The sequence below is a fragment of the Drosophila mojavensis genome, unplaced genomic scaffold (assembly GCF_018153725.1).
Source record: "Drosophila mojavensis isolate 15081-1352.22 unplaced genomic scaffold, ASM1815372v1 contig_80, whole genome shotgun sequence".
NCBI classification, from domain to species: Eukaryota; Metazoa; Arthropoda; class Insecta; order Diptera; family Drosophilidae; genus Drosophila; species Drosophila mojavensis.
Window position 1 is genome coordinate 7,204,701 of NW_025318906.1, and position 25,689 is coordinate 7,230,389.

Sequence of the window (25,689 nt, forward strand, 5' to 3'; positions counted from 1 at the left end):
ACAGAAGTAATACCCATATTTATATATATATGTATATACCAACTTATATATATATACCATTGATTTGCATGTATTCGAATTATATCAGTGTTTCCAGCATGTTTGTTGAGGATGTTAACGAGAGGTTAGTTTCAAGGAGGAACCAAAATAAACGAGAAATAATATGTTTACATACTTTCAATGTGCTTACTGAGAAATGTTGCTAATTTGTCAATGTGTTGTGTGTAAAGAATACAATCGATAAACGATACCGATACCGATACCGATACCGATACCGATAATGATAATGTTAACGATAACAATAACTCATGTCTAAGTGGCATAGAATTGGGCACTAATTAAATATGCACAATTTTGTGCTATATATATATATATTTATAAATATAAAAAATAAATATATTTTCCACGACTTTTCCCATTTCCTTTTCGCTGTACTCTAAAAACATAAAGCTCGAACTCAGCAGTATTTAGACGATCTCTCCTTTATTTTGTTAGCTAAGCAAACACCTTTCGAGTGTTTCATTTGAGAATTTTCTATGTACATACGCTGGCAACTTGGAAAAATCAGTCAATAAATGAAAATTGAAAGAAAATTGCAGAGAAATGAGATAAAAATTTAGCAGCATAAACGCACAAAGCTAGCGGATTGGTGAAATTAAACATTAAATGCAAACACACACATATACATATATATACTATATATTCATTATGAGCGAACTAGTTTTCACAGCGACACACACACACACTCACTCTCTCTCTCACACACACACACACACATATACACAACTGTACGCGTTGTATATGCATTAACGGCAAGGCTATAGTCGATGATGAAGTTCATTATTATAATTATTATTATGTATGTATGTATTTATGTAGTGAAATTAAACAATTTTAATGTGTTGCGTATTATAAATGAAATGAAATATTATACATATATAAATATACATATACCATATGAGAAAACTAAACCAAAAAAAAGAAAAACTCTAAATGAAACGGCATCCAAAATTTCACTTTTGTTTTACTTGCTCAAAATTTTCATTTCAAAGAGAATTGATTTGTGTAGACCAGTTCGAGCGTGATTTTAACTGGATCTATATGTGGACTATATACATATATATTTGTTTATATATTGTATATATATATATTCTGTCAGATCTAGCGTTAACCGAGAGACTGCCTTTACTTTCTCAACGCACAAAAAAAAAACTTTTTCTGATTTATTTTTTGCTATCAATATTTTCAGCATTTTTCAATTGACAATTAACGAATTGTAACCCACCGTGCGTTGACTGCACAGTGCAACAAAACAAGCAAGCACACACACACACACACACACAGACACAGATATTGGTGCATTTAATTTAAATGAATTACAAATTAAACTAAACTTAACTGAACTTCAATTTTTGATATGCACACGAAATAAACAATTTCTTCGGCTTAAATAATTTGAATTTCTACTAAACGAGAATCGATCAATTTTTTTGTGAATGCCAGCTGACTTTGAGATATAAATATTATTAAATATATATACATATAGAATATATACATGCATGTAAAAAATGAAAAACAATTTTGTATAGCTAAAACGTAATGCTGAAAATGAAAAAAAAAAGAAAAACAAAAAACAAAAACAAAACAAAAACTAAAAACAATTATATGAAATTGCTCGTAATTTGCAGAGTTTCAATTGAGAAATTAATTAAAAGGCATATCGCTGTATTATAAATACCCCCTCCTCCTCCTACTCCGCCAACACCTCAAAGAATATTTACAATACGGTTGCACAACGAGATGCAGAGCAAGAGTATCTTTCAGATACATGTTGAACCAAAGTATCTTTCAGATACATGTTAAAGTATTTGTTTCGGTGTAACGAGAATTGTGAATGCCTTTGCAGCAGTAGCAGCAGCCTCGTTATCCGATTTGAACTGTTTGTTCGTTTGTTTGTTTTTTTTTGTGTACTATAATCAGATAACTGATAAATGGCATTATCTCTCTCTCTATATATGTATGTATGTATACCCTATGCGAATATTGTGAATGTATGCTTATAGCCCAAACAAAACTGACAAAAACAAAAACGTAAATACAAAATATTGTTAAAAATTTCATAAAATTAAAGAAAAGAAAAAACTTGCGCTACATTGTTGTCATTTCTAATCCAAAAAAAAAGAACAAAATATTAAATTATAGCCGAGTATACTCAAAACAGAAGAAGAAGAAGAAGAATTGCATAATGATTTCGTCATAATCAACAATTATTTGTTCAACTATTAAAACATAATAATAATAATAATAATAATAATAATAATAATAATAATAGTATTTAAATGAGATATAAACATGAAATGCCCCATTAGAAAATGTATACAAGAAGAAAAATAACTGAATACAAGAATGGTTTTTAAATATATATACATATATATATGTATATGTACTGATGCATACTTATGAGCATATTTCGTGCATATACAAACACATACATACATACCACATGCACACACATACTCACACAAATATACATATATATATATATATATCTATATGCGACTGCGAGTATTAGAAACATGCTTATAGTACTTCACACACACTCACACGTGCATATACACATATGTATATGTGTTTATATATGTATCTATATATATATATAGTGTGTATATGTGAACCATGTGCATATGTATTTGGGTTTATTCAACAACAATTTAGACAGCAAATAATGAACTATTTATTCGTGTACCTTCGGTGCATAAATGATAAACAAACAAATTACAATAATGGATAATATTGAAAGTATTAAAATGAATAAACGTAACAAAAAAAAAAAATTCAAAATATGAAAAAAAAAAACAACTTTGTTTTATTTGAGTTGTACAATGATATTATTTATCAGGAGGGAAAGGATCACATGGAAGAGCGTTAAGGAAAGAATTCTTATTCACGAAGGGCGATTCCTGGAGTACTATTTCAAGTGGGCTACGGGAGTACTTGTGGTCTATGATCATATAATTTATGCTTTATATAATATATAATTTGTATAAATTCTTACGAAGCTTCAACCAGTGAAACACAATTAATATAGCTGTATCTTTAATAAATATCATATAATATCGGGAGTAATAAAAAGTTAGAGTTGGACAAAGTCTTCGCTCTCTGATGTAATAAAAAAAAAAAAACAGTTAAATATATTTTATAATATCGGGAGTAATAAATAGTTAGAGTTGGAGAAAGTCTTCGCTCTTTGATGTAATAAAAAAAACCAGATATTTATATTTTATAATTTACACATTTTATTTAAATACGCTTAAGTATTTGCAAATGTACATTTAAATATATCAATTCACATAAATATTGTTATTATTATTATTTTTATAATTTTAGTTTAGCAATTTGAAACAATGGCATAACTCACATTGAAGAACAGCAGCGAGAGGCGATATGAGAAGCAAGGCAGAGATAAATTGGACACAGTCTAAACTATTTCCCATTGCCTAAGCTTATCTATGCTACTCGCTCACATTTGCTGCTTTATATTAACAGCTCAACTGAATGTTATTTCCATTTGATTGCACTGCTTCTCGCTTCGCTTCTCGCTTGGTTAATCAAGAATTTGTTGCAGGCAGCTTAAATTGAATTCTTTTGGTATTTTAGCCACACAAATTATTTTCTTTATTTTTCATTTAATTTTTGCGCAGACACAAAAACTGTTGCTAGCTACAATTTAATTTTATATTTCATATTTGTGTTTCAAAGCAGTTTGTAATATATATTTATATAGACATTTATTGCTGGATATGTTTAACTGTATGTGTGTTTGTGTGTGTGTGTATTAGAGTTTATATCTTTTTATATAGATTTTGATCATGGTGCGTAGTATTTATGCGCTTCATATTCATCTTCTTTTTTTGTACATTTATTTTATATATTTTTTTTCACTTTAGGTTTATCTAATAAATGAACGAAAAGCTTTCATTATAATTGTTTGTTTTTGTTTTTGCAGAACTCTTTCAATTTCCAACTAAATGGCAACGCGTGCAAATTAATTAATAATTTCATTTAGCATATTTTTCTTGTATTTTTGTATTTATTTTGCATTTATTTTGCATTTATATTTCATTGCATTAAAATGCGCTCGACTTGAACTAATTTGGCATAATAAGCTCTACAGAATTATGAGGCACACGAATTTTTGTTTCATTTGCATTTTTGCTAAAACTCGGCGAGAACATAAAACAAAATTCGAACGGAAAAAGTTGAAATGCGTATGTGATGCAGTAGAGTTCAGCTGTATGCGACTTGTGGATACCCTGTAACGGTCTATTGTGAGGGCATGAAGTATAACAAATTTCTCGAAGCTTAGTTCAGATTATGTCTTATTGTAGCATATATTTTGATATCTATATTTAGGATATCCAAGAATAGAACTCATGTTTGCATAGAATGAACATATATATATTTCAATCTGTATTTGTATATATTTATTTATGTCTTTACAGGGTATATTATACCCTAGCTGCATTTGCCATCTGGGTACAGTCAATAAGTTGTATATATATATATGTGTATATAATGTACATACATATATTTGCTGTAGTTATTTATTTTCTATATAGCTGAACTGCTGAATACCCTTTCTTAATAAGTATTTTATAATTTGTAAGTGTGTGTTTGTGTGTGTGTATGTTGAGCCATGTTGAAGCATTTCTTAAATATAAGAAAATTCACAAAACAAATGCATAAAATCAGTCTGAGTTTTATTTAATACACATATTAAGTATACGTAAGTATTTATAGAGTTACAAACATATATATGAATATATTTACATGTATATATGTATATTCATATATACATATGCGCATATATTCACTATGATACACATAGGAGCTAAGTAAATGCAGAAATTATGAGCTAAACTATATGAATTTATATATTTATATATATAAATTAATATAATTAGAATATATATATAAATTTTGCCATATGTTTTTGCAGTTGTTGTTTTTTCTTGTATAAATTAATTAAATGCTAAAAAATATATATTATGTATAAATCTATATATATGTATGTATATGTGTGTGTATATGTGTGTAAATACTTATGCATGCATTGCTGCTATGGTATGTACAGGGTATTTGTGAGTCTGTCTGTCTGTCTGTGTATTTCTTTGCCTCTTTCTGTGTGGCCAGCAAATACAATAAATTATTTAAGTGTTTCAAGCTTCATTTAAATATAATTAGTTTGCCTTTTGAATTGGGGCTTGCGTCTGATGGTTGCAAACTGATTTGCTGCCTGTTGTTGTTGTTGCTGTTGCTGTTGTTGTTGCTGTTGCTGTTGCCGTTGCTGCTGCTGCTGTTGCAACTTCAGTTGCTGCAACTTAAGCTGCTGTTGCAGCTGCCGCTTTGCTGCTGGTGGCAGTCGTCACACTGTAGTCTCATCATCATCAATATTCCGCCTGTGTCGAGAGAGATTGCACGCAAATTTATTAATTCAGTTTTCAATTAATTTACATGGATTTATATTTGTCGTATTTATTTTGCGTACAACGGCTAAATTATGCTAGATGCATGCTCTCTAAATAGATAAATGCTTGCATATTTAACTACATTAGCGAATTGCATGCCAAAAAGCTGAATTCGATTTAATTTCAATGGCCAAAACAAAAAATTAAAATAAACATTTATGAAAAATAAATTGAGTTTTTATGCAAAATTACGTGAAATGTTTTATTTATACATATATGAGCGCGTGTGTGTGTGTGTGTGTGAATGAGTTTGTATGTATGGGTGTGTGTGTTTATATAATCTGTTGTGTGTGTGTGTGCGTGTCTCAACTAGTTAGCCGTATTTATGTTTAATTTATGGCCGACAGCTGCTGCTGGCTAATATAGCTAATTTTATCAAAATTAAAATATGCCAAATATTTTGTCAGCTAAATTTCGTATTTCGAATAAGTGAAAACACTTTTCATATTTATGTATAATTAGTATGAATAAATCGTATAGAAAATGTTGGGGTTTGTTTAGCTATTGTTAGATTATTTAGCTAGTTAGTTATGTATGGCAATTATTATGGGCACTTTAATTAATAGCAAAATATTCTTGCAGTTGGAGTTGTTTGAGAGTTTCATTGAGTTAACTTTGATATCTATAAGGGTAGTTCTTATTTTATTTATTTTCTTTTAATTTATTCTAATCGAAATAGCTCCATAGTTCTTATTTTCTCGATGTCTGCATATTAGTGTCTCTCACTCACACTTTGACAGAAAACTCAGAGATCAAACGTTCACGTCGGTTCTTCAACAAGCTTCAAGAAATCTTTTATACTTTATTTCCGCTCTGGTTTTTTCCCCACCACGAGAGCTAAATGTAGCAAAGCGTCTTTTGGCTATGTATTGGTATAACTGTCTCTCATTGGGCGAATGCCCATCGTATTGCTCTCTAAAAGAGGTTCGCTAAAAGAGCGTCAGCCGAATAGGTCAATTCCAAGTGCTCAACAGAAAACGAAAAGAACCGAAGGCTGTTGCTCAGAGCAAGATCGTTTGGGTATGATTTAATCGGCTGATTTCGGGAAGAGGGCGTAGAGGATAAGACGGTTGGAAATTATTTGAGAGCTTTAATTTATATATATTAGTAATTCATATGAGCTCAACTTTTAAGTATATAATTTCTTGCATAGATCATATTAAGATTACCTACATATATATAAATTATTGTCAGCTTTTATGGATGCCCCACTGCAGAACTACACAAAAGTCTGGTGAATTCTCCATTTAGCTGCAGCCAATTTTTTATTTAATTTTTTATTTAATGTTTTATTTATTTATTTTTAATTTTTTATTTTCAACATATTTTTTATTTTATTTCCAGCTCAAAATCAGACACATTTGATAATATTTTCGTATTTTTCTTTATTAAATTTTTTTTATCCTTTTGCTTGCCATATTATTTATAGTTTTCCAAACTACAATATTTTCCAGACAAACGTTGCACAGCAACCAATATACTCTCCTCACTTAGGAAGCGAGTATTATATATCCTAGCTGCAAGAATATTTTAACCTCGTCAAGCCGAAGTTTCTTGTCTATATATTATTTAATTTTTTATAAATATTTCCATAAGTCATATTAAGTATACGCCTAGTGAGGGTTATAAATTCTAGCCATATTAAGTATACGCCCTCTGTACATAGCTTTAGGCATTGTGATAATTTATTTATATTTTTAAACAGTTTCAATTAACAATTCAAAACTGGTGCAAAACTCTAGTTGTATTTGTTTATCGGTTCTATTAATTGAATTGGTATTAATTATGTACATATCCTGATACCATATTGTTAGCGACCAAGGATAATGCTGCCTCTGCTGCCTGCGTTGCAGCCAAACAATGTCGTACTGTGAAAATGTTGTTGTTATTGTTGTTGTTGTTGTTGTTATGGCAGTGTTGTTGTTTGTGATTGTTGCAAAGTAAATGAAATTCAATGATTGATGCCACACAGAAACTTGTTAAATACATTTGTTATTGTTGTTGTTGTTGTTGTTGTTAAAAATAATGAAATGCATTCAAATTGCAAAATTACAAAAATCAAAATCAATAACAACAAATTAAGTGTAAAAGCAAAATAAACAATTGATTTGTATATTGTATTTTAATTCGATTTTCTTATTTACAATTAATTTCGAATTAAATTGAGCGCAAATCAATTTGCATTTTATTTACACGCATTAAATCAAAAGACACAAATTTTTATTCATTTATTTATTTATTTTTTTTTGTTTTTGTGTAAAGTGTTAAGTGCAATAAAATTTCAATTGATTACCAAACACAAAAAAAAAAAGGCAAGAAAAGTTAAATGAAAATAAATCTCAATTTTATATACAACCACAAGAAAAAATGATAGGAAAATGCGAATAGAAAACTTAAACGAAAATGGAAAATGAAAATGAAATTGTGAGACGCTGTGATACGAATGATATTTGAAATATATGGAAAATGCAATTCGTTTGTGGTTTACCTCGGAGCTGTTGTTGTTGTTGTTGTTGTTGTAGCGAGTAGTCAGTGTTTGTTGTTGTTGTTTTGAATTGTAGTTGTTGTTGTTGTTGTTGTTGTTCGAGTAAGACGCAATTGGCCGCCATTGTTATGCAATGCGTATGTGAGTGTGTGTGTGTGTGTATGTAAGTGTGTGTGTGTGTGTGTGTGAGTGTTTGTGAGTGTATGTCAATTGTTGTTATATTCAACAAAGCACAAAGCAGTAGAGAGTTAGAGCGAGAGAGCATGTGTGTTTGTGTGTGTGTGAGAGAGAGAGAGAGAGAGAGCAAGTTGAAGAGAATAGAGAAGTGAAAGATAGTCAAATTAGATTTGCTTCAAACGTTCCCAGGACCAGCTGAAAGTTTCAATTATAAGTGTGTGAATGTGCATGTGTGTGTGTGTGTGAGCGAATGTATTCATGTGTGTATGTGTGTGTTCAGATTCGGATCATATTCATTTGCATTGTTTGTAGTTTTCATTGTAGTTTTGATAAACGCATGAGGGCGAGGTGGAGGGCGGGAAAAAATACAGGGAATACGATTTTTTTTAGATATATCTTTTATTTTTTTTTTTTTTTTTTTGTTTTTGTTTATGTGTATGTGTATTTTTGTGTTTGAGTGTGTTTTCATGTGGTTTTTGTATGCCATAAAGCAAAGAGAATTAGAAACAAAAGAGCACAGATTAAAATGGAATAAAAACGTTGAAACGAATAATGAATTAAAGAAGACAATCGAAAAGAAATCTTGAACTGCTAACTAAACGAAATGAAACGAACCGCACAAATTGCTAGACAAATGCGATGAATACGAATACCAATATGAATAGGAATATGAATACGAATACGGGTATGAGTATGCGTATGAGTATGAGTTTGAGTATGAGTAGGCGCTTGAGTACGGGTACGATGAGTACGATTATGCGAGTACCTGAAGCAAAGGAAATTGTATGGAAAAACTCGGTTGGATATGTAACTCAAACTGGATTGTACGGCGATTGGAGTACAAAGCGGACTAATTACGTGTTGTGTGTATGTGGACTAGCCGCAACAAAGAGAAACTCTTCTCGACATACGTACATATATATTTATGATTATATTTGTTAATGTATTTAGATACAGGAGGACACACCGAAGGCAACTTTAAGTTCAACCAAAAACCGTAAGCGAAATGAAACCAAAGTAAAATGAATAAAAAAAAAAAAGAAAAACAAAATGAAACCGAAAGGAAAACCAAGTAAAAGCGAAACGTGATTGGTTAAGGATTACTCACTCAGTGTCCGTGATGCTGGCGAGCGGACCCAGCGGTTGCATGGGCGCCACCATGCTCGAGGGCGGCGAGGAGGCGCGCGAGCTGTGCCGCGAGCTGCCGCCGCCGACGACGCTGCCGGCGAGCGTGTGCCGCGCCAGCAGGCCCGGATTGTTCATGTCGTTGACCAGCGCCGCATGCGGATGCATCTGGAGATGCAGCTGCTGGGAGCCGTGCAGCGACGGCGGCTGCCCGTGGCTGGCGCTCAGCTTGCGCGCCTGCTGCTGCAGATGATCCTCCTCGGCGGTGTAGGGAAAGTGATAGCCGTTCTTATCCGAGCCCTCCGACAGGCGATCCGCCTGCTGCTGCTGCTGCTGCTGCTGCTGTTGCTGCTGCTGCTGGTGGTAGTCGTTCTTGAGCAGCGAGTGGACCGAGTGCAGCGAGTCGGTGGCAAAGGCGGGCTGCCGCTTCAGGCTGTAGTGTCCGTCGCGTGAGCCGTAGATGTCCGGCGTGATGCGGTCTTTGGATAGGTAAGGCGACTCGGACTTGGCGCCCAGGTAGCCGCTGCCCAGCGTGCGCTGCTTGTCGTAGATATTGTCGCTCAGATAGGCCGCATCCGGATGGAAGCTGCGCAAATGGCCAATGGTCTGGGAGCCACTCGCACCGCCACCAGCACCGCCACCCGGATAGTCCTTCTCGCTGCCGTAGTGGCTCGGCGGCTTATACGAGCCGTATTTATCCGCATAGTCGTTACGCCGCCCGTACAGGCTGTCCTCGTAGCCGTCGCGTGCATCCCGGATGTTCTCCAGTATCGAGGGCGTCATGTTGATCTTGTTGTGGTGCTGCTGCATGTAGCTGGTGTCGGTGAGATCGGGATTGGGCAGCGGATTCGGCGATATGGTCATCTTCTGGCCATGCACGTGCTCATTGTCCGAGCCGGTGTCCTGCGACCACCTACCGATATTCGGAGGCGACTGCAGATACGCGTCCGGCAGCTGGCTGGACCAGCGCGGCGCATAGACGGGCTTGTTGACGCTGGGGAACAGCTGGGGACTCTGCACCACATTCAGCTCGGGTGGCGTGGTGGCCTGCACATGCTCCGTTATGTTGGGCAGGTAGGCGGGCGTGGAGCTAACAGCGGTGCTGCGATGTGTGCCGGAGGAGCGAGCCGTACGAGACTCATCGTCGTCGCTGGAGTGACTGGAGGCCAGCTCCAGTGAGCGTCCGTCCGTCTCGGAGCCCGAGTCGGAGTCTTTGCGCTGCCGGCGCGTCTTCTCCTCGCTGCGCGTGCGTCCCGTGGTGGAGGACTCGAAGCCACGCAGGAAACTGGGCGCATCGCTGGCCGAGTTGTAGTTCGAGGTGGAGGTCGACGTCTGCCGCAGCTGCCCATCGCTGTACGGACTGGAGCTGGTCTTGGCGGTGCTGCGCGATGTGGTGCTGGAGGCACTGATGCCGATATTCCGTCGAGCCGTATCGTAGTTGCCCGCCAGGAAGGTGCTGGGCCTAGCCGCTCCATTCACATTGTGCGAACTGTTGCTGACCACCATGGAGGAGTCCAGCAGCGGCACCTTGCGGCCCATGCAGCGCAGGCAGGTGCGCTGCAGATTCTCGCGCACTCGCTTATTGATGATGCAGTAGCCGATCAAGCAGAAGAGCGCATGGAGCAGCACTACCCCGGAGAGCAGCAGACTCAGCAGCTGCGAGTGCTCCGAGGCGGCCAGCACCGCCAGCACCCACATCACGCCCATCAGAGGCAGCGAAACGACCGACAGCCAGAGCAGTGTGCGCAGATTGCCAAAGCCGAGCACGTGATCCTTGAGCGTAAAGGCCGCCTTTACCGACACGAACAGTATGAGCAGATTCACCACCGACATGCCAGCAATGGGACCCACCAGCCACCAAACGACGGGCTCGTACACGGACAGCCAGCAGCTGAGGGAAGCAGGTTAGATATTAGATTTGATATAAATATGATGGTAAATATTTAAAAATAAAAATAAAATAAATGATTTGCGCTCTGCTTGGAATGTTTTCTCTGATCTTGAATAAGATCTGCAGCATACGACATTCATAATCTCCCCAATATATGTTAGCTTATGCTATTCGGCATGCTTATATCGTTATGGGGTCTACCACGCCAGCTTCGGTCTAAACTATTGTGTAAAGCTTTGCCAATTTTCAATTCAGAGAGTACAAATTCTTTAAAAGAGGGAATCATAATTTGAGAATCGCATAGAAAGGCATTTAGAGCAGAGATGTGATTTAGCTAGTCGGGAGTGAGTTAAACTAAGTTGGGAAGAAATATTAACTGTACTTACAATAAACTATTGCCGTATTCATGTGCTCGCACCCCGACGGACAGACCGACGACGACAGCTGGCGCACCGTAGCCCATGGCAAAGTAGAAGCCCATCGGACCATGATTGATATCCCGCATTTCAGTCAGCATACGATAGAGGTGGACACAGTCGACCGTGGTCCAGCCAAAGGCGGCCAGCCAGAAGTAGTGCAGGCAGATGGCAATCAGCTTGCAGGGGAACTCGTTCTCCAGCAGGTTCCGGCGCGACTGCATGCCCACAAAGAAGAGGAGCTCGGCGCAGAAGACGCAGAGCACAATGTTCTGGTGAATGGTGTTCGAGTTGGTCTGCTGGCCGCGCAGCAGGGCGAGGGCGAGCAGGACGCCCAGCAGGAGGGGCAGCGATACCATGAAGGCCGAGTACGAGGTGATCTGGACGAGCAGCGAGGGCTCGGGTATGTCCTCGGGATCAATGATGTCCACGATGACCGCATAGTTGGAGATGTGCGTGCAGCTGCAGTTGATCAGGATGGGCAGGTGGGAGACCTGCGCAAAGTCCCCATCAAAGTCGGGTATCTCCGTTTGGCAGCCGAGTCGCGTCCATTGGTTGGTGAAGGAGTTCCAGCGCACACACTGCGGATTGGAGCGTGGCCCGAAGCGGGAGGCGTCCATGTCCAGCCACATTTGCAGCTTGATGGGCTGCGAGAGATGCGGCGAGCCGAGCGAACGATAGACCATGTGCTGAGGCTTCTGCAGCTGCTCCGAGGGATAGATCACCTCCACCTGGCGCTTGACCAGGCGACGATCTCGATAGATGGCCTCGTTCTCGCCCTTGGACTGCTCGCTGCTGTCCGCATTGCCCTCGTAGTTGGGATTCAGCTGCTCGGGTGAGTCGACGCTGATCTCCTCGCCGGAATTGCCATGGAACTCAATGTCGTCCAGATTGAGCCGTATGTGCGGACTATCCACTTCGACGGCCTCATTGCTATTCGCCTCCTCTTGCTCCGCCGAGGCTGGCGGTGGAATCTCGTGGGCCGTGATGCGTATATCCTCGATTTGCTGTTCGCTGCTGCTGCTCGGCGCTTTGGGCACATCGAAGACCTCGACAAACTGTTGCTCCGTGCTGCTCGAGCTGCGTATGATCGTAGAGCCTCCAGATGGCATGGCGGAGGAGCCAGAGGACACAGAGGACGATGAGGATGATGATCCCGTTGCTGAGGATATCTTGCGTGAGGGTATCTCCAGGCGCTGCTGCTCCCGCTCCGCTGACGGCACTAGGATCTGCAATGACAATATGGGCGTGGCCAGCTCCACATCGACGCCCCAGCGGCGCGTAATGGTCTCGTCATACAGATCCGGCAGCAGCTGACCCACATCCTTGTACTGGGCGTAGGCGACAATGGCGCGATAATCGTTGCCACGACTGCCCTGGGTCACCTCATCGCTCTCCGGCGGGGTTATGCCCAGCATCTCGAGCGGCACCAGCACCTTCGAGTGCTGGTCGAACTTGTGCCTGTCCAGTATGTAGTTGTTATACTTCGGGAAACTAATCACTGGCTTCTGCTTGGCCGAGTGCTGCAGGAAACCGCTCGTGTCCGGCAGCACTACACTTTCCGTGGTAAAGGCGTTCGGCTTCAGATACTTTGTCTTGTGGTACTCGCTCAACTGCTCCGGCTCATAGCCAAAGAGGGACTCCGTGGTGACTATGTCCAGGCCCAGCACCATGTTCCGCTGCACAATCTCAAACGGATTCGTGTAGGTGTCGTGCTGTGAGCGCGCCAGCACGACCATGTACTTATTGAAGGCGTCGACTAGATCGTCGGGTCCCCGCTGTATCAGCTCCGTGGCGCGCTTCCATTCCGCGTCGTATTTGCGATCCAGTATGACGCTGGCCGAGTCCACGAGATTTTTGATGAAGTACTTGTCCTGGCTGTGCGTCAAATTGAGACCGCTCTGCATTAGCTCATAGTTGATCAGCTCCTGCAGGATGCCCTCGGTGACCAAGAGATCGGCGCCGTAGAGGCGATCGTGCGAGAACTTCAGCTCATCGGACAGATAGTCCATGTCCAGCTCGTGCGACCAGACAGCACCGCCTGCGTTTAGCAGGAAGGACGATTCCATTTTGTATCTGCGGTTGTGCTTGGGCGCCGGTGGTTTGCTCACCCCGCTGCGATCCACTGCCTCGCAGGCGTGCTGCAGCTGCTCCGCCATCTTGATGGCCACAAACGAGTTCAGCTCCAGCTCCAGTTTCTCCAGCTGCGACAGCTGCCGGCGCAGCTCGACAAACGGCTCCGAGGTGCAGTTGTACATGTCCGGTATGCTCCAGCTGCCCGTTTGGCTGTCGCAGCTGCGCTGGCCCTTGCCGCGCGCCGGCAGCGGGCAATTCTCGACGGTGATGCTGCCCAGCGGCGTGCGTGGCCACCAGATGCCGGCGGCAAAGGAGCGCGGACACGCATCGTAGACCACCTCGCAGCCGTTGAGCGTTACCTCCGCATACGGATTGGAGCAGGAGTCGCAGCGACGCCCGATGACGCCCTCGCGGCACTCGCACTGACCCGTCAGCCGGTTGCAGGCGCTGTTGAAGCTGCCAATCGAGTAGCAGTCGCACGCCAAGCAGGCCGTCTCGTTCGGCGGCTGGTAGTGGTTCGTCTTGCAGTAGCACTGGCCCGTCGTCTTGTTGCAGTCCGGATGGTAGCCCTGCTTGATGTTGCACTTGCATGGCCCGCACACGCGCTCGCCCCACCAGCCGCCCGGGCAGGGCTGCTGCAGCGTCTTCTCGCAGTACTCCCCATGCTGGTAGGTGCTGTTGCACTCGCAGCTGTAGCCGCGCGAGAGGCTGGCATTGGCGCGGCAGACACCGGCGGCGCACGGCTGCACCGTGCAGATGGGCGCGCAGTCGGTGCCCACGTAGCCGGCGCTGCACTCGCAGCTGGCCCGATCCCAGCTGGTGGAGCAGCTCGAATGGGCCGGACAGCTGCTGGGGCATTGGGCGCGCGACTCACACCCATCCTCGACATTTTCCCGTATGGTAGGTCGCGAGAGCACCGCCTGGCTCGCCCCTATGCGCACGTCCTGCAAGCAGCCCTCGAAGGGCACGGCGTCCTGGACAACGCCAATGGTGCCATCCACGCTGCCCATCACTATCTTGCCCACGTAGAGGCCCTGCACCTTCTGCGACATGGGCACCGCGCCCGTGCGCTGGCCATAGTCCACGGAGAACTGGATCTCGGAGCCCTGCACCCACTTGATTTCCACGCGATGCCACTCGCCGTCCGAGAGATAGGCGCCCGCCAGGTACATGGGCTCGTTGTCGTAGACGTAGTAGAGCACGCCGTGCTTCAGGCAGATGACAGCCGAGCTGTTCTGGCCAATCTGTATCTGCATGAGGAAGGCGTCCTCCTGCCGCGTGCGCAGCGAAAACGCCGTCAGCCACGGCAGCTGGATGGGCCGCAGCAGCGGATTGAAGCTCAGGCTGCCATCGCCGGAGAAGCGCCACGGGGCAGGGATATTGTCCTGGCAATTGTTGCCCGCATAGCCCTCGGGACAGTCGCAGGTGTAGATGCCCCAGCCCTCGCGGCAGCTGCCGCCATTGAAGCACGGCACCGAGGCGCACAGCGGCGACTTCTGGGGACAGCCCGAGATGGTGCCATTGTCCGCCACATACGAGTTCAGATCCACGAAGCGATCGTCGATGCGCAGGTCCGAGATGCAGCCCACAAAATCACGATTCGCCACTGGAAAGTGGGCGGGTATGCGTGGCAGGCCGCCCACCTGCAGCGGACCCGTCAGATCCAGGAAGCGATGACAGGTCTCGGTGAGCAGCGCACAGCGCTTGTCCAGCCGCAGCGTCGTCTGATTGGCGCAGTTCCAGGGCGCGCCCAGCTGCCCGGACAGGGCAATCGCCGTGTCGCATTTGTCCAGCACGACGGTCACGGTGCGATTGAAGTAGATGATTTCCACCTCGTGCCACTGGCCGTCCGACACCTTCGAGGGCTGGACGAGACCCACGCGCTCACTCCGATCGCCCAGCGAGAAGGAGAAGCTGATGTGACCATCCAACAGTTCCAGGGCAATAAAATCGTGCAGCTCATTATACCGGCCATTGTAGAGCAATAATCCATTGTCCTGCACCGTGGCAAAGCGCAGCTTCAGATTGAAGCGGTGTCGCTGCTTGAGGCTCTCAAAGGTGAGGAAGGAGTTGCGCGAGAAGGAACGCGCTCGCAGCTCACACGTAGCCGTGTACGGCGGAGGCTGCGAGCTGAGATAGTTGTTCATGCAGGACAGTCCGCCCTCGCAGGCATCGGAGCCGCAGGGGCGCAGCTTATTGATGCTCGTCTCGCAGTTCGCGCCCGTGTGGGTGTCGGGGCAGACGCAGGTGAAGCCGCCCTCGCGGCGTACACAGCTGCCGCCATTCTGGCAGGGATCCGAGTAGCAGAGATCCACTTCCGTGTCGCACAGATAGTGCTCCTTGCTGCCCGTGAAGCCCTCTGGACAGGAGCAGGCAAAGGTATTCACCGGATAGATGGGCCGGAACAGCACCGTATCACTGTGTATGAACTCCGAGGCATTGCCGAACTTCAGCACCGTGAGGCACTCCTCAAAGTTGAGGCAGGGCTCGCGCACGCACAGATTGTCATCGAAGGGCAGCACCTCCACGGTGGCCAGGCGGGCGAGAATCGCGCGATTCAGATAGACGCGCTCCTGCAGATACTGCGGCGTATAGTACTCCTCGTGTGAGACATCCGGCCGCTTGGCCGAGAAGCTGACGTTGAGTATGCGAGAGGTGACATCCGTGTCGTCCTGTATGCTAAAGATGAAGATGCTCTCCTTGGGACAGGGTATTATGGCGGCCAGGCCATCCAGGAAGAAGTTCAGCAGGGGCGACAGGAATGCCTCCTCCGTCATCTCATTCAGGCGCACCGTCACCGAGTTGAATAGCATATCCTCCGTGATCAGGCGCACCGATAGCTGCATGATGGCCTTCGCCTCGTTGATGCCATCCGATACGGACACCTCCATTGTGGCGAACTTGGGCACATTTGTGTTGAGCTGAGGGCTGAGTATCAGACCACCCGAGCTGCTATTCAGGCGCAAGAGATTCGCATTGTTGCCGGAGAGAATGCGATAGTTCAACTTATCGCTGACATCCGCATCGAAGGCGGGAATACGTCCGATTTCGCCACTGGGAAAGTGATCCCTGAAATTATTGAAGATCACCTGGAAGTCGCGCAACTCCGGCGCATTGTCATTCACATCCGTGACCAGAATCTCAATGTGTGCATCATTGCGCAGAGGAGGACTGGCTGCTCGTACCACCAGCTCGAAGCGTTTACGGGATGACTCATAGTCCAACTCCGTCATGGTCAGCAGTTGAGCACGCTCCGAGCCGGGTCGCGTGACCAGCGAAAAGGAATTGGAGTCATCCCCGCCAATAATCGAATAGTGCACCACCGCATTGACACCCTCATCCGGATCGTGCGCATGAATCTCACCGACCACCGAACCCACTGGCGAATTCTCGGGCACATAGAGCGTTATCTTGTCGGAGGCGAACGTTGGCGGAGAATCGTTGACATCCTCCAGACGGATTTGCACCTCCACAGTGGAAGACAAGGGCGGGGAGCCCTTGTCCACGGCTATGGCCGTCAGATGGTAGGTGGCCACACTCTCCCTGTCCAATCCCTTATTCGTGCGTATTGTGCCCGACGTGGGATCAATCACAAACGAGCCATCCTCCACATCACGATCGCTGAGCAGGTACTTGATGCGTCCATTCAGTCCGATGTCCGGATCACTGGCCGACACCTGTATCACCGAGGTGCCCACCAGCGCATCCTCCAATATGGAGGCCTGATAGAGGGGATTCTTGAAGGCTGGCGCATTGTCATTCACATCCGTAACGCTGATCTCGACGTCCGTGGTGTCGCTGAGCGAGGGATTGCCGCCATCCTTAGCGGTGACCGTGAGCAGATATCCGCTCGTCGTTTCCCTGTCCAGTGGGGCACTGGTTATAATGGCGCCCGTCTGTGGATTAATCGTAAACGGATCGGGACTGCTCAGCCCGTTGATGCTCTCCTCATTCAGGGAGTAGGTAATCTGAGCATTAATGCCCACGTCGCTGTCGGTGGCTGAGACCACGAGCACTGTGGTGCCGACGGGCGCATCCTCGAACACCGGAGCGCTGTACGGCGCATTCTCGAAGATGGGCGCAAAGTTGTTCGCATCCGTGATGTTTATATGCACTGTGGCCGTGTCGGAGCGTCCGCCCGAGTCGGTGGCCGTAACCGTCAGCAGGAAGCGTTTCTCCTGCTTGTAGTCCAAGGGCTGGGCTATGGTTATCAGGCCACGCCCATTCTGTGAGGTGATGGCGAAGCGTCCACGTGTATTTCCGGTGCTAATCTCGTAATGCAAACGCGAATCCTCATCCGGATCGGTGGCAGTGACTGTCGTCACTGGCGTCCCCGGCGGCTGATCCTCACCCACATTAGCCTCATAGTATTTGGGATTAAAGCTGGGATCATTGTCGTTCACATCCTGCACAGTGATCACCACCGAGGAGCTGGCCGACTTGGGCGGCACACCCCCATCCTTGGCCACCACCTGAAAGGCAAAGCGATTCTGCTCCTCGCGATCCAGCGGCTTGATCGTCTGCACCCAGCCAGTGCGTGCATCAACGGCCAGCGGGAAATTGTCATCGCGCTCCGAAATGCTGTAGCTGATCTCCGCATTGGCGCCCTCGTCCGAATCGTAGGCCTGCACCCGGATGATGTTGTAGCCCACGGGCACATTCTCCAGCACGCTCTCCTGGAACTGCGACGTGTAGAAGCGTGGCGCATTGTCATTGGCATCGATCACGTTGACCAGCAGCTGGGTGGTGTTGCTGCGCGACGGGCTACCCCCATCCTGGGCACGTATGACCAGGCGATAGCTGCGCACGCTCTCGTAGTCCAGCGGCTTGACCAGACTCACATCACCGCTCATCGAGTCTATGGAGAACTGAGACTGCGTATTGCCGCCAATGATGGCATAGCGAATCGCAGCATTGTTGCCCTGGTCCGCATCGGTGGCTCGGATGTGGGCGACGGTGTTGTCGTCGCCCCACTGATCCTCGGGCACCTGGACGGTGTAGGTGCGCTCGCTGAACTGCGGATAGTTGTCATTGTCATCCAGGATTTTTACCATCACACTGGCCGTTGCGGTCTTGCGCTCGCTCTGTGCGGCAGCCATGTCCGAGGCGGTGACGAGCAAATGATAACTGTCGGAGGCCTCGCGATCCAGGCTGCTGCGCGTGGAGATGACGCCCGAGCGCGAGTCGATGCGAAAGATGGGCATCTCCTGGTCCTGGGCGGCGCCTAGGCCATCTAGTGGGAAGAGAGTGTAAGGATGGGAATGGCTAAAGGGATCTAGCGGGTTCTATGCGGGTACTCACCAGTGACGGCCTCAATGCCGTACTCGATCTCCGCATTCTTGCCGATGTCCTGGTCTGTGGCGCGCAGCGTAATCACCGTGGAGCCCACCGTGGCGCCTTCACGTATGCTCGCCTCGAACTGCTCCGCCTCGAAGGTGGGACTGTGATCGTTGCAGTCGAGCACGTTCACCTGGAGCGTGGTGGTGCCGCTGCGTGGCGGAAAGCTATCGTCGGTGGCCACCACCCGAAAGTAGTGCACATCCATGAGCTCGCGGTCCAGGCTAGCCGATGTCGTGACAACACCCGTGCGTGAGTCCACCTTGAAGAGCGACTGTGAGCGCGAGTCCAGCAGCGAGACCATCGAGTAGACCACAGGCGAGTCCTCGGGATCACGTGCCCGCACCGTGGTCACAGCAGCGCCCGAGGGCTGCTCCTCCAGCACGGAGGCCACGTAGAGCGCCTGCTCGAAATAGGGCGACTGATTGCGTAGCTCGCGCCGCACGCGCTTCGCAATGTCCGTGTCATTGAACTCCTGATGGTGATAGACGATCTTCAGGCGATGATCGGAGTCGACAATATCGTTCCGGTTGCAGCGTATGTTGAACGTGATGCTGACCTTCCACATCGACTCGTGTATGCAGACATCCCGACTGGCCACCAGATCGCGATTCTGGTGCTCGATCGCAAAGCGTTCGTCGTTCACGTCCAGGAAGTTCACCTTGCAGTGCTGGCACACGGACTTGGGCAGAAAGGCGTTCAGGTTGTTGATGAACTGCGACTTCCTCAAACAGATCTGGTTCCACTTGTCGGTCGTGTGTATGGCATAGGAGGCGTATGTTTCGGATATCCATTGCTTGGCATCCGTGATGCGGCGATGCAGTGCGGGCTGCAGCTGCAGCGGATCGGTGGCGGTGGCGCGACGCTTGCGGCTGAGTATGCGATGCCGCATCTCGTTGTCGAAGCTATTGCCAAAGATCAGATCTCCGGCTCGGAAGTCGGTGCTATTCTGGCTGTAGGCCAGCTCCAGCTGATTGCCATCGAGCTGGAGCAGCTGGGCGCTGCGACGCCGACGTCGCTTCGAATAGCCCGTGTTGTCCTCCTCCTCGAAGTGATGCAGATGATGGAGCTCCTGCTCGATGCGTCGATCCTCGTTGCAGCTGTGGCCCGAGATGAAGATGCGCACCGGCAGGCTGTAGTAGTCGATCGATCTGAGGCGATTCGATGTGGAGTCCACGTAGAAGGTAAACAGATTCGGGTAGTAGATGCCGTCGCACTTGAGCGACTTCTTCAACTGGATTTGGCCATCCTTGTGGCTGACCGAGACTAGATGATGCACAAAGTTCGCCGACTTGTGGGCATTGATTTTATAATGCCGCTCCGAGCCGAGCTTATAGACGGACGCATTAAAGATGACGGCGCCCGGCGGCGTCTCCTCATGCACGATGATTAGATAGCCCGTTGTGTGGACCAGGTGGGTGGCCAGCTGTAGCCAGAGCAGGAGCCACGACCAATGCCGCCAAGGAGTCGACTTTATTTGCATGGCAACGGCTGTTGATTATCCTCCTGGTTGATATCCGTTGGGAGAGGTCTCTGCACCTCAATATGAGTGTGTGTGCGCCTCTGTCTGTGTGTGGGCGTGTGTGGTTATGTGGGCGTGTTCGAGTGTGAGTGTGTGTGTGTGTGTGTGCGGCTTGAATGGCAAACAAACCACAGCGCAATTAATGCCTCTATTCAATTATCATTGGTGCGCTGCATTGCCTGTGTGGAGTAAAAGGAGCAAAGTGAAGGCAAGTTAGCAATTGATTTATATAAATGAATATACAAACATGCACACAGACACACACATCCATGCCATAGTCACTCATAGAGTCGTGTACATGCTGGCTGCCTGTGTAAGCCATAAATTAAATCAGCGCTCAAAAGTAGGCAACAATTTTCGACATACACCAGGCAAATATGACGCATACGCCACGCTGTCAAAGCGGGCCAGGGAACCGACTCTGTCACAGCTGCTGACAGCTTCAATGCTGCCTTTTGGCTTAATTAAACACGAACACAACTTTATGAACTACTCGACAGTGACTGAGAGATGCCCTCTATGTAGAGAAATGCAGATGTGGTCTATTGTAATACTTATTATAATGAATTTAAATTTGAATGGCATGGAGCTTATAAATAATAAAAACAAATATATATTCATATAGTTTGTGAATAACAATTACGAATCACAGTTGCTAAAAAATTTTAATTTATAGTTATTAAAAAACATATTAAATAACAAATTTTTACTAAAACTATTTATATCAAATATATATAAAAATATACTAAAGTAATATATTTCATGTTTCAAATAAATATTATTAGAGGCTAAATTTTAATATATTCTATTGCAGCTGCCAAAAAAATTTATTTCAAATACATATATTATTTATATATTATTTACATATTAAATAAATTTATTGGCTAAAAAAATATAAAATAATAAATAATTTTATAAATATTTTTAGCATACATTGTAGAACGTAAATATTTATTTGATATAAATATTTGTTGTATATATTTTATATATGAAAAAAATATTTTAAAAATATATAAGATAAATAATTTTTACAGCTGCAATAGAAGACTCATCAAATTATGAATCATACGATTTTTTTTTTTTTTTAAATTATAATTGCCATTAAAATTTTTCTTCTTTATAATAAAGTTGATAATGAGCAATAGAGCATATGCATATCTCTTTAAATGAATATTTATATACATATAAAATTGAAGAAATCTTTAAGCTAACCAACTCTGAGTCACCTCCAGTGCAACGTGTTCACATCTCATATTTATAGGGTATTAAAATCCTTCTGTTTACTGTTTGCACTCAGAAATTTATGTTGACAGCTTCGCAAGCGGAGGACATGGGAACAAAGAATAACGACAAGGAGAGGGAAAGAGAGAGAGAGTTTTTAATTTCATTTTGTCGTTCATATGAAAGCGAGTAAGTTGAAACCCAAAACTTTTCATTTTCTGCTAAAAATGAAGCTTGAAAATTTTGATTTTAGCAATTTTTCTAAACCAGCTCCCCTTTGTTGTGAGCTCTATCTCTATCCCCATCTCGTTCTCTCTATACATTTGAAGTATTATTTCAGGATCCCCGAAACTGAAATACAGCTTAATCAGATAACACACACTCGCCATACATTGCACAAAGCAGCCAACAAAGCGCCGCAGCTTTGTCTGTGTGTGTGTGTGTGGGGCAGCTCGAATGACCGACTGTCACACAGAGCTCCATTATCAACAAAGTTTTTGAAAATTTAATGCAATTCGATTTGGGCAGAGAGCAGCGGCTCGCTAATGCGCATTGCCGAGCTCATTTACGGGCTAATTAACAGTGCACCAGCCAGTACACATGCACACGCGTTTACCAACACTGGTCGAGTGTCAAAAGTGCAGCACCCTCCCCCCAAGAGGGTACAACATGGCCAAGGGGCAAGAGTGGCATGGGTCAGAGTGGGATAATGAATAATTCCATATAAGAGCTCGAGTGTTCAATTTCAATTTTATGCCCCTAACGAGCAACGGGCCTTTATTTCGGCACACACACACACACACAGAGCGAGGGAGACACACACATACATACACTGACTCATACAAGTTTTCCCACGTTGCGCTTTCGTCCCGTTGCGCCTCACTGCATACGAAACGATGCAGTTCAGCTACCAGAAATTTATGCTTGCCCCTAAAGGAGAGGCGTACGCCCTCTGCTCCCCTCCTGCAAGCCTCCTCACTCGGCACACTCGGTGGGCTTTCGTTAAGCTCACTTTTAATTGCAGTGTTAACATGTTTAATTAAAATTTCAGCTTGAACGCGCAGCGAGCGCGCGCGCTTTATGAAAAATGCAAAGTCGAGACGGCTGCCAGACATGAGGCGTGCTTTGTTGTTATTGTTGTGGCAGCCATGTGTGTGTGTGTGTGTGTGTGTGCATGCTTGGGGTGTGCCGCTGCCAGCTGCGATTGGTAGTCAACGAGCGTACGCGCAACTAAATGCGAGCTCTTTTCATGCTACGCCAAGCTTGAAACAGAAACAAAAAAAAAAAAAAAACAAGCGAAATAATATATGAAAACTGCAGCGCGGCATCAAAAGTCAACAACATGAAATTATGAAATTTTCACACGCTGACTACAACAACAACAACGACAAGAGCAGCAACAGTAATACGTAAGAAAAATTTGATTAACTGCTTTTTAGCTAGACGAAGATTAGTTGCTCTACTTATGGAGGAAACTCAATGGAGAGGAACGCGAACATTTAGATTGGATGGAGATCAATCAATGAAACAGCTGGCTGCATATTAACTGGAAACAAGATTTTTAATATATATAGAGCATAAGTTGAACTGATTGAGCAATAGTTTTGTAGTTATTAGAGACCATATGCACACATCTTGAGTAAGGGAGCTAAGTTGATTTATAACAAACAGACTTTATTTACTTATGATTCATATATAGTAAGCATTAAGAAATATTATTCTTCAATGTACAGTTTGATCATACAAAAAAAAAAAAAAAAAAAAAAAAAAAAATAATAATAATAATAATAATAATAATAATAATAATAATAATTAAATAATAAATTAAATCTTATCAATGGAAAAATCTAGCTTGGGTATATTATTATTATTAGTATACATATAATTTTTTTTTAAAGGAATTTTTATTTAATTTTATAATCAAACTACATTTTAAAGAATATTTTCCGTTATTCAAAACTGAAGTCAAACTAAGTTTATATCATATGTAAAGCGCAAATCTAGAGCCAAGGCCAATGCATTGACATTTATACCCTAGCCCACTAAATACCCTATATTGCTTATAGAGAAAACCCAACGACATGTGTCAGATGCGCTCAGGTGTGAAAATGTTAAGGCGCCGCTTTGAAAATTCTTAATGCATAACGTTTAGTAGTGGTAGTAGTAGTAGTAATAGTTGTTGTTGTTGTTGTTGTTCTTCTTCTTCTTCTTCTAGTTGTTGCGGCCTGTGCTGCTGTTGTGTTATGCACAGTTTGGCGCAAACTATTTGCAGAGATCATTTTATCGCGACTGTTGCGGAACTAATTAATGTTTTATATAAAAACTGTGAAGCAGAGTGTAGCGTGGAGTGTATGTGCCAGTGCTGTAAAGTGTAACTGTATGAATGTGTGCGTGTGTGTGTGTGTATGTGTGTGTGCCAGTGCTGCAAAGTGTGTTGCCTAGTTTTCGACATAAATTACAATTTGAAGCGTGCCTCCCATTTTGGCACTTTGGATGCATAATTAATGAACGCAACTGACGCAGCCCCAATTAACAATGCGCCAAGGCGATAGCAAAGCCGAATTACAGCTTGTCTCGAGGAGAGCAGCAGGAGCAGCAGTGGCCTAGGGCATAGGCTGTAGCTATCGAGGTAATGTGGCGCAGCTGATATGTTGATATGATATATAGATATATGTATATGTATATATATGGCTTCGACTTTGTCTTAAGATGGCGTCACTGGTGAAAACCTATCAACACACAACTCACACACACACACACACACACACACACACACACACACGCACGCAGTCAGCTGAAAATGAGCTGTCAAATTCAAGAAGCCAGCCAAAATTTGTCACATGTAATATACACCAGCTGTGCGTGTGTGTGGGTGTGTAGGGCTGCCTGCTTCTCAGCTATATTTACTCCAAGGTGTTTACTTGTAGCATTCAGATAAAGAAAAGGATTGCCAAATGCCGTCACCCTCGCCATAAACATGCGAATTTTACGAGACAGCGGAAACTTTTTTAAGTAGCGACATCTTTGCGCTACCTGAAATTATATATGCCACACCCCCCCAACTACGGAACTTATCTCCCGCCCCAGACTCAGCCCAACCCAACCCAAACCAACCGAGCTCAACATCAGCCCCCAAGCGTCCTGCTCTGAGCCGTGTCTTGAAAACTTTTTTTCGCTCTCTCCTTCTCCCCCGCTGTCTCTATCTGTCTCCCTCTCTGAGCTCTGATAAAATTTCAGCGCACTTCAAGCTAAAATGCAAAGCAAACAGCGAACACTAAAAGAAACCAAAAATAAAACAAAGCAAAGTCAACGTTAAGCTTGATACAATTTTAATATATACATCTATATGTATATATATAGCTGCGCTGTGGGCGCGGTGGGCGTGGCGTAGCCCTGTCAGCTTGTTTTGTCTTTGAGCTCACAGCTAATGAGCGCCCAAGTTTTGCTTCTTTTTTTTTGGAGAAAGTTTCTGTTTTTTTTTTTTTGTAATTTTTAGAGTGTCGACGGGCGAGGGTAGAGAGGCGTGGCAGAGCAGGAGTCAGAAATTTTTTAAATTTGCTTTGTTTAAGCAGTTAAGAGAGATAGGAAGAGGAGCAGCAGTAGCTGGAGCAGGAGCTGGAACAGGAGGAGGAGGGCAACTGCTTGCTCTGGCTAATGAAAATTGATCAACATTAGGCGACTCATTATTGTCACTTGGGCAATTTGCTTTGATGGCTTTGTTGCGCTTATTGCTGTTGTTGTTGCTGTTGTTGCTTTAATTAGCCTGAAGCAAACGAAATTGGCATAGCTTATATATAATTGGGCCATTGCAACAGGAAATACAAATACATGCACACACACATACACACCCACGCACAAGCAAATCAATTACGTGCGGACACACATTGTGGGCGTGGCTGGCATGAAACAAA

The 25,689-nt window shown here is 44.5% G+C and overlaps 1 protein-coding gene across 5 annotated transcripts in view; it reads right to left on the reverse strand.

Moving 5' to 3' along the window:
- Positions 1 to 5,052: 5,052 nt before the first annotated feature.
- LOC6579008 (protocadherin-like wing polarity protein stan) overlaps positions 5,053 to 25,689 on the reverse strand; it is a 75,367-nt gene continuing 54,730 nt past the window's right edge. The window contains exons 5-10 of one of the 5 annotated variants that reach the window (XM_044010446.1): positions 19,000 to 20,736; positions 11,593 to 18,931; positions 9,299 to 11,206; positions 8,017 to 8,023; positions 7,332 to 7,396; positions 5,053 to 5,459 (exon numbers count right to left, since the gene is read on the reverse strand). In XM_044010446.1, coding sequence (XP_043866381.1) covers positions 5,426 to 5,459; positions 7,332 to 7,396; positions 8,017 to 8,023; positions 9,299 to 11,206; positions 11,593 to 18,931; positions 19,000 to 20,518 — 10,872 coding nt within the window. In that variant the 5' untranslated portion in view covers positions 20,519 to 20,736 and the 3' untranslated portion in view covers positions 5,053 to 5,425. Of the gene's footprint in view, positions 5,460 to 6,929; positions 7,397 to 8,016; positions 8,024 to 8,091; positions 8,386 to 9,298; positions 11,207 to 11,592; positions 18,932 to 18,999; positions 20,737 to 25,689 lie in introns of those variants that run through there. The other 4 variants (XM_044010448.1, XM_044010445.1, XM_002004869.4 and 1 more) reach the window with 4 other exon arrangements.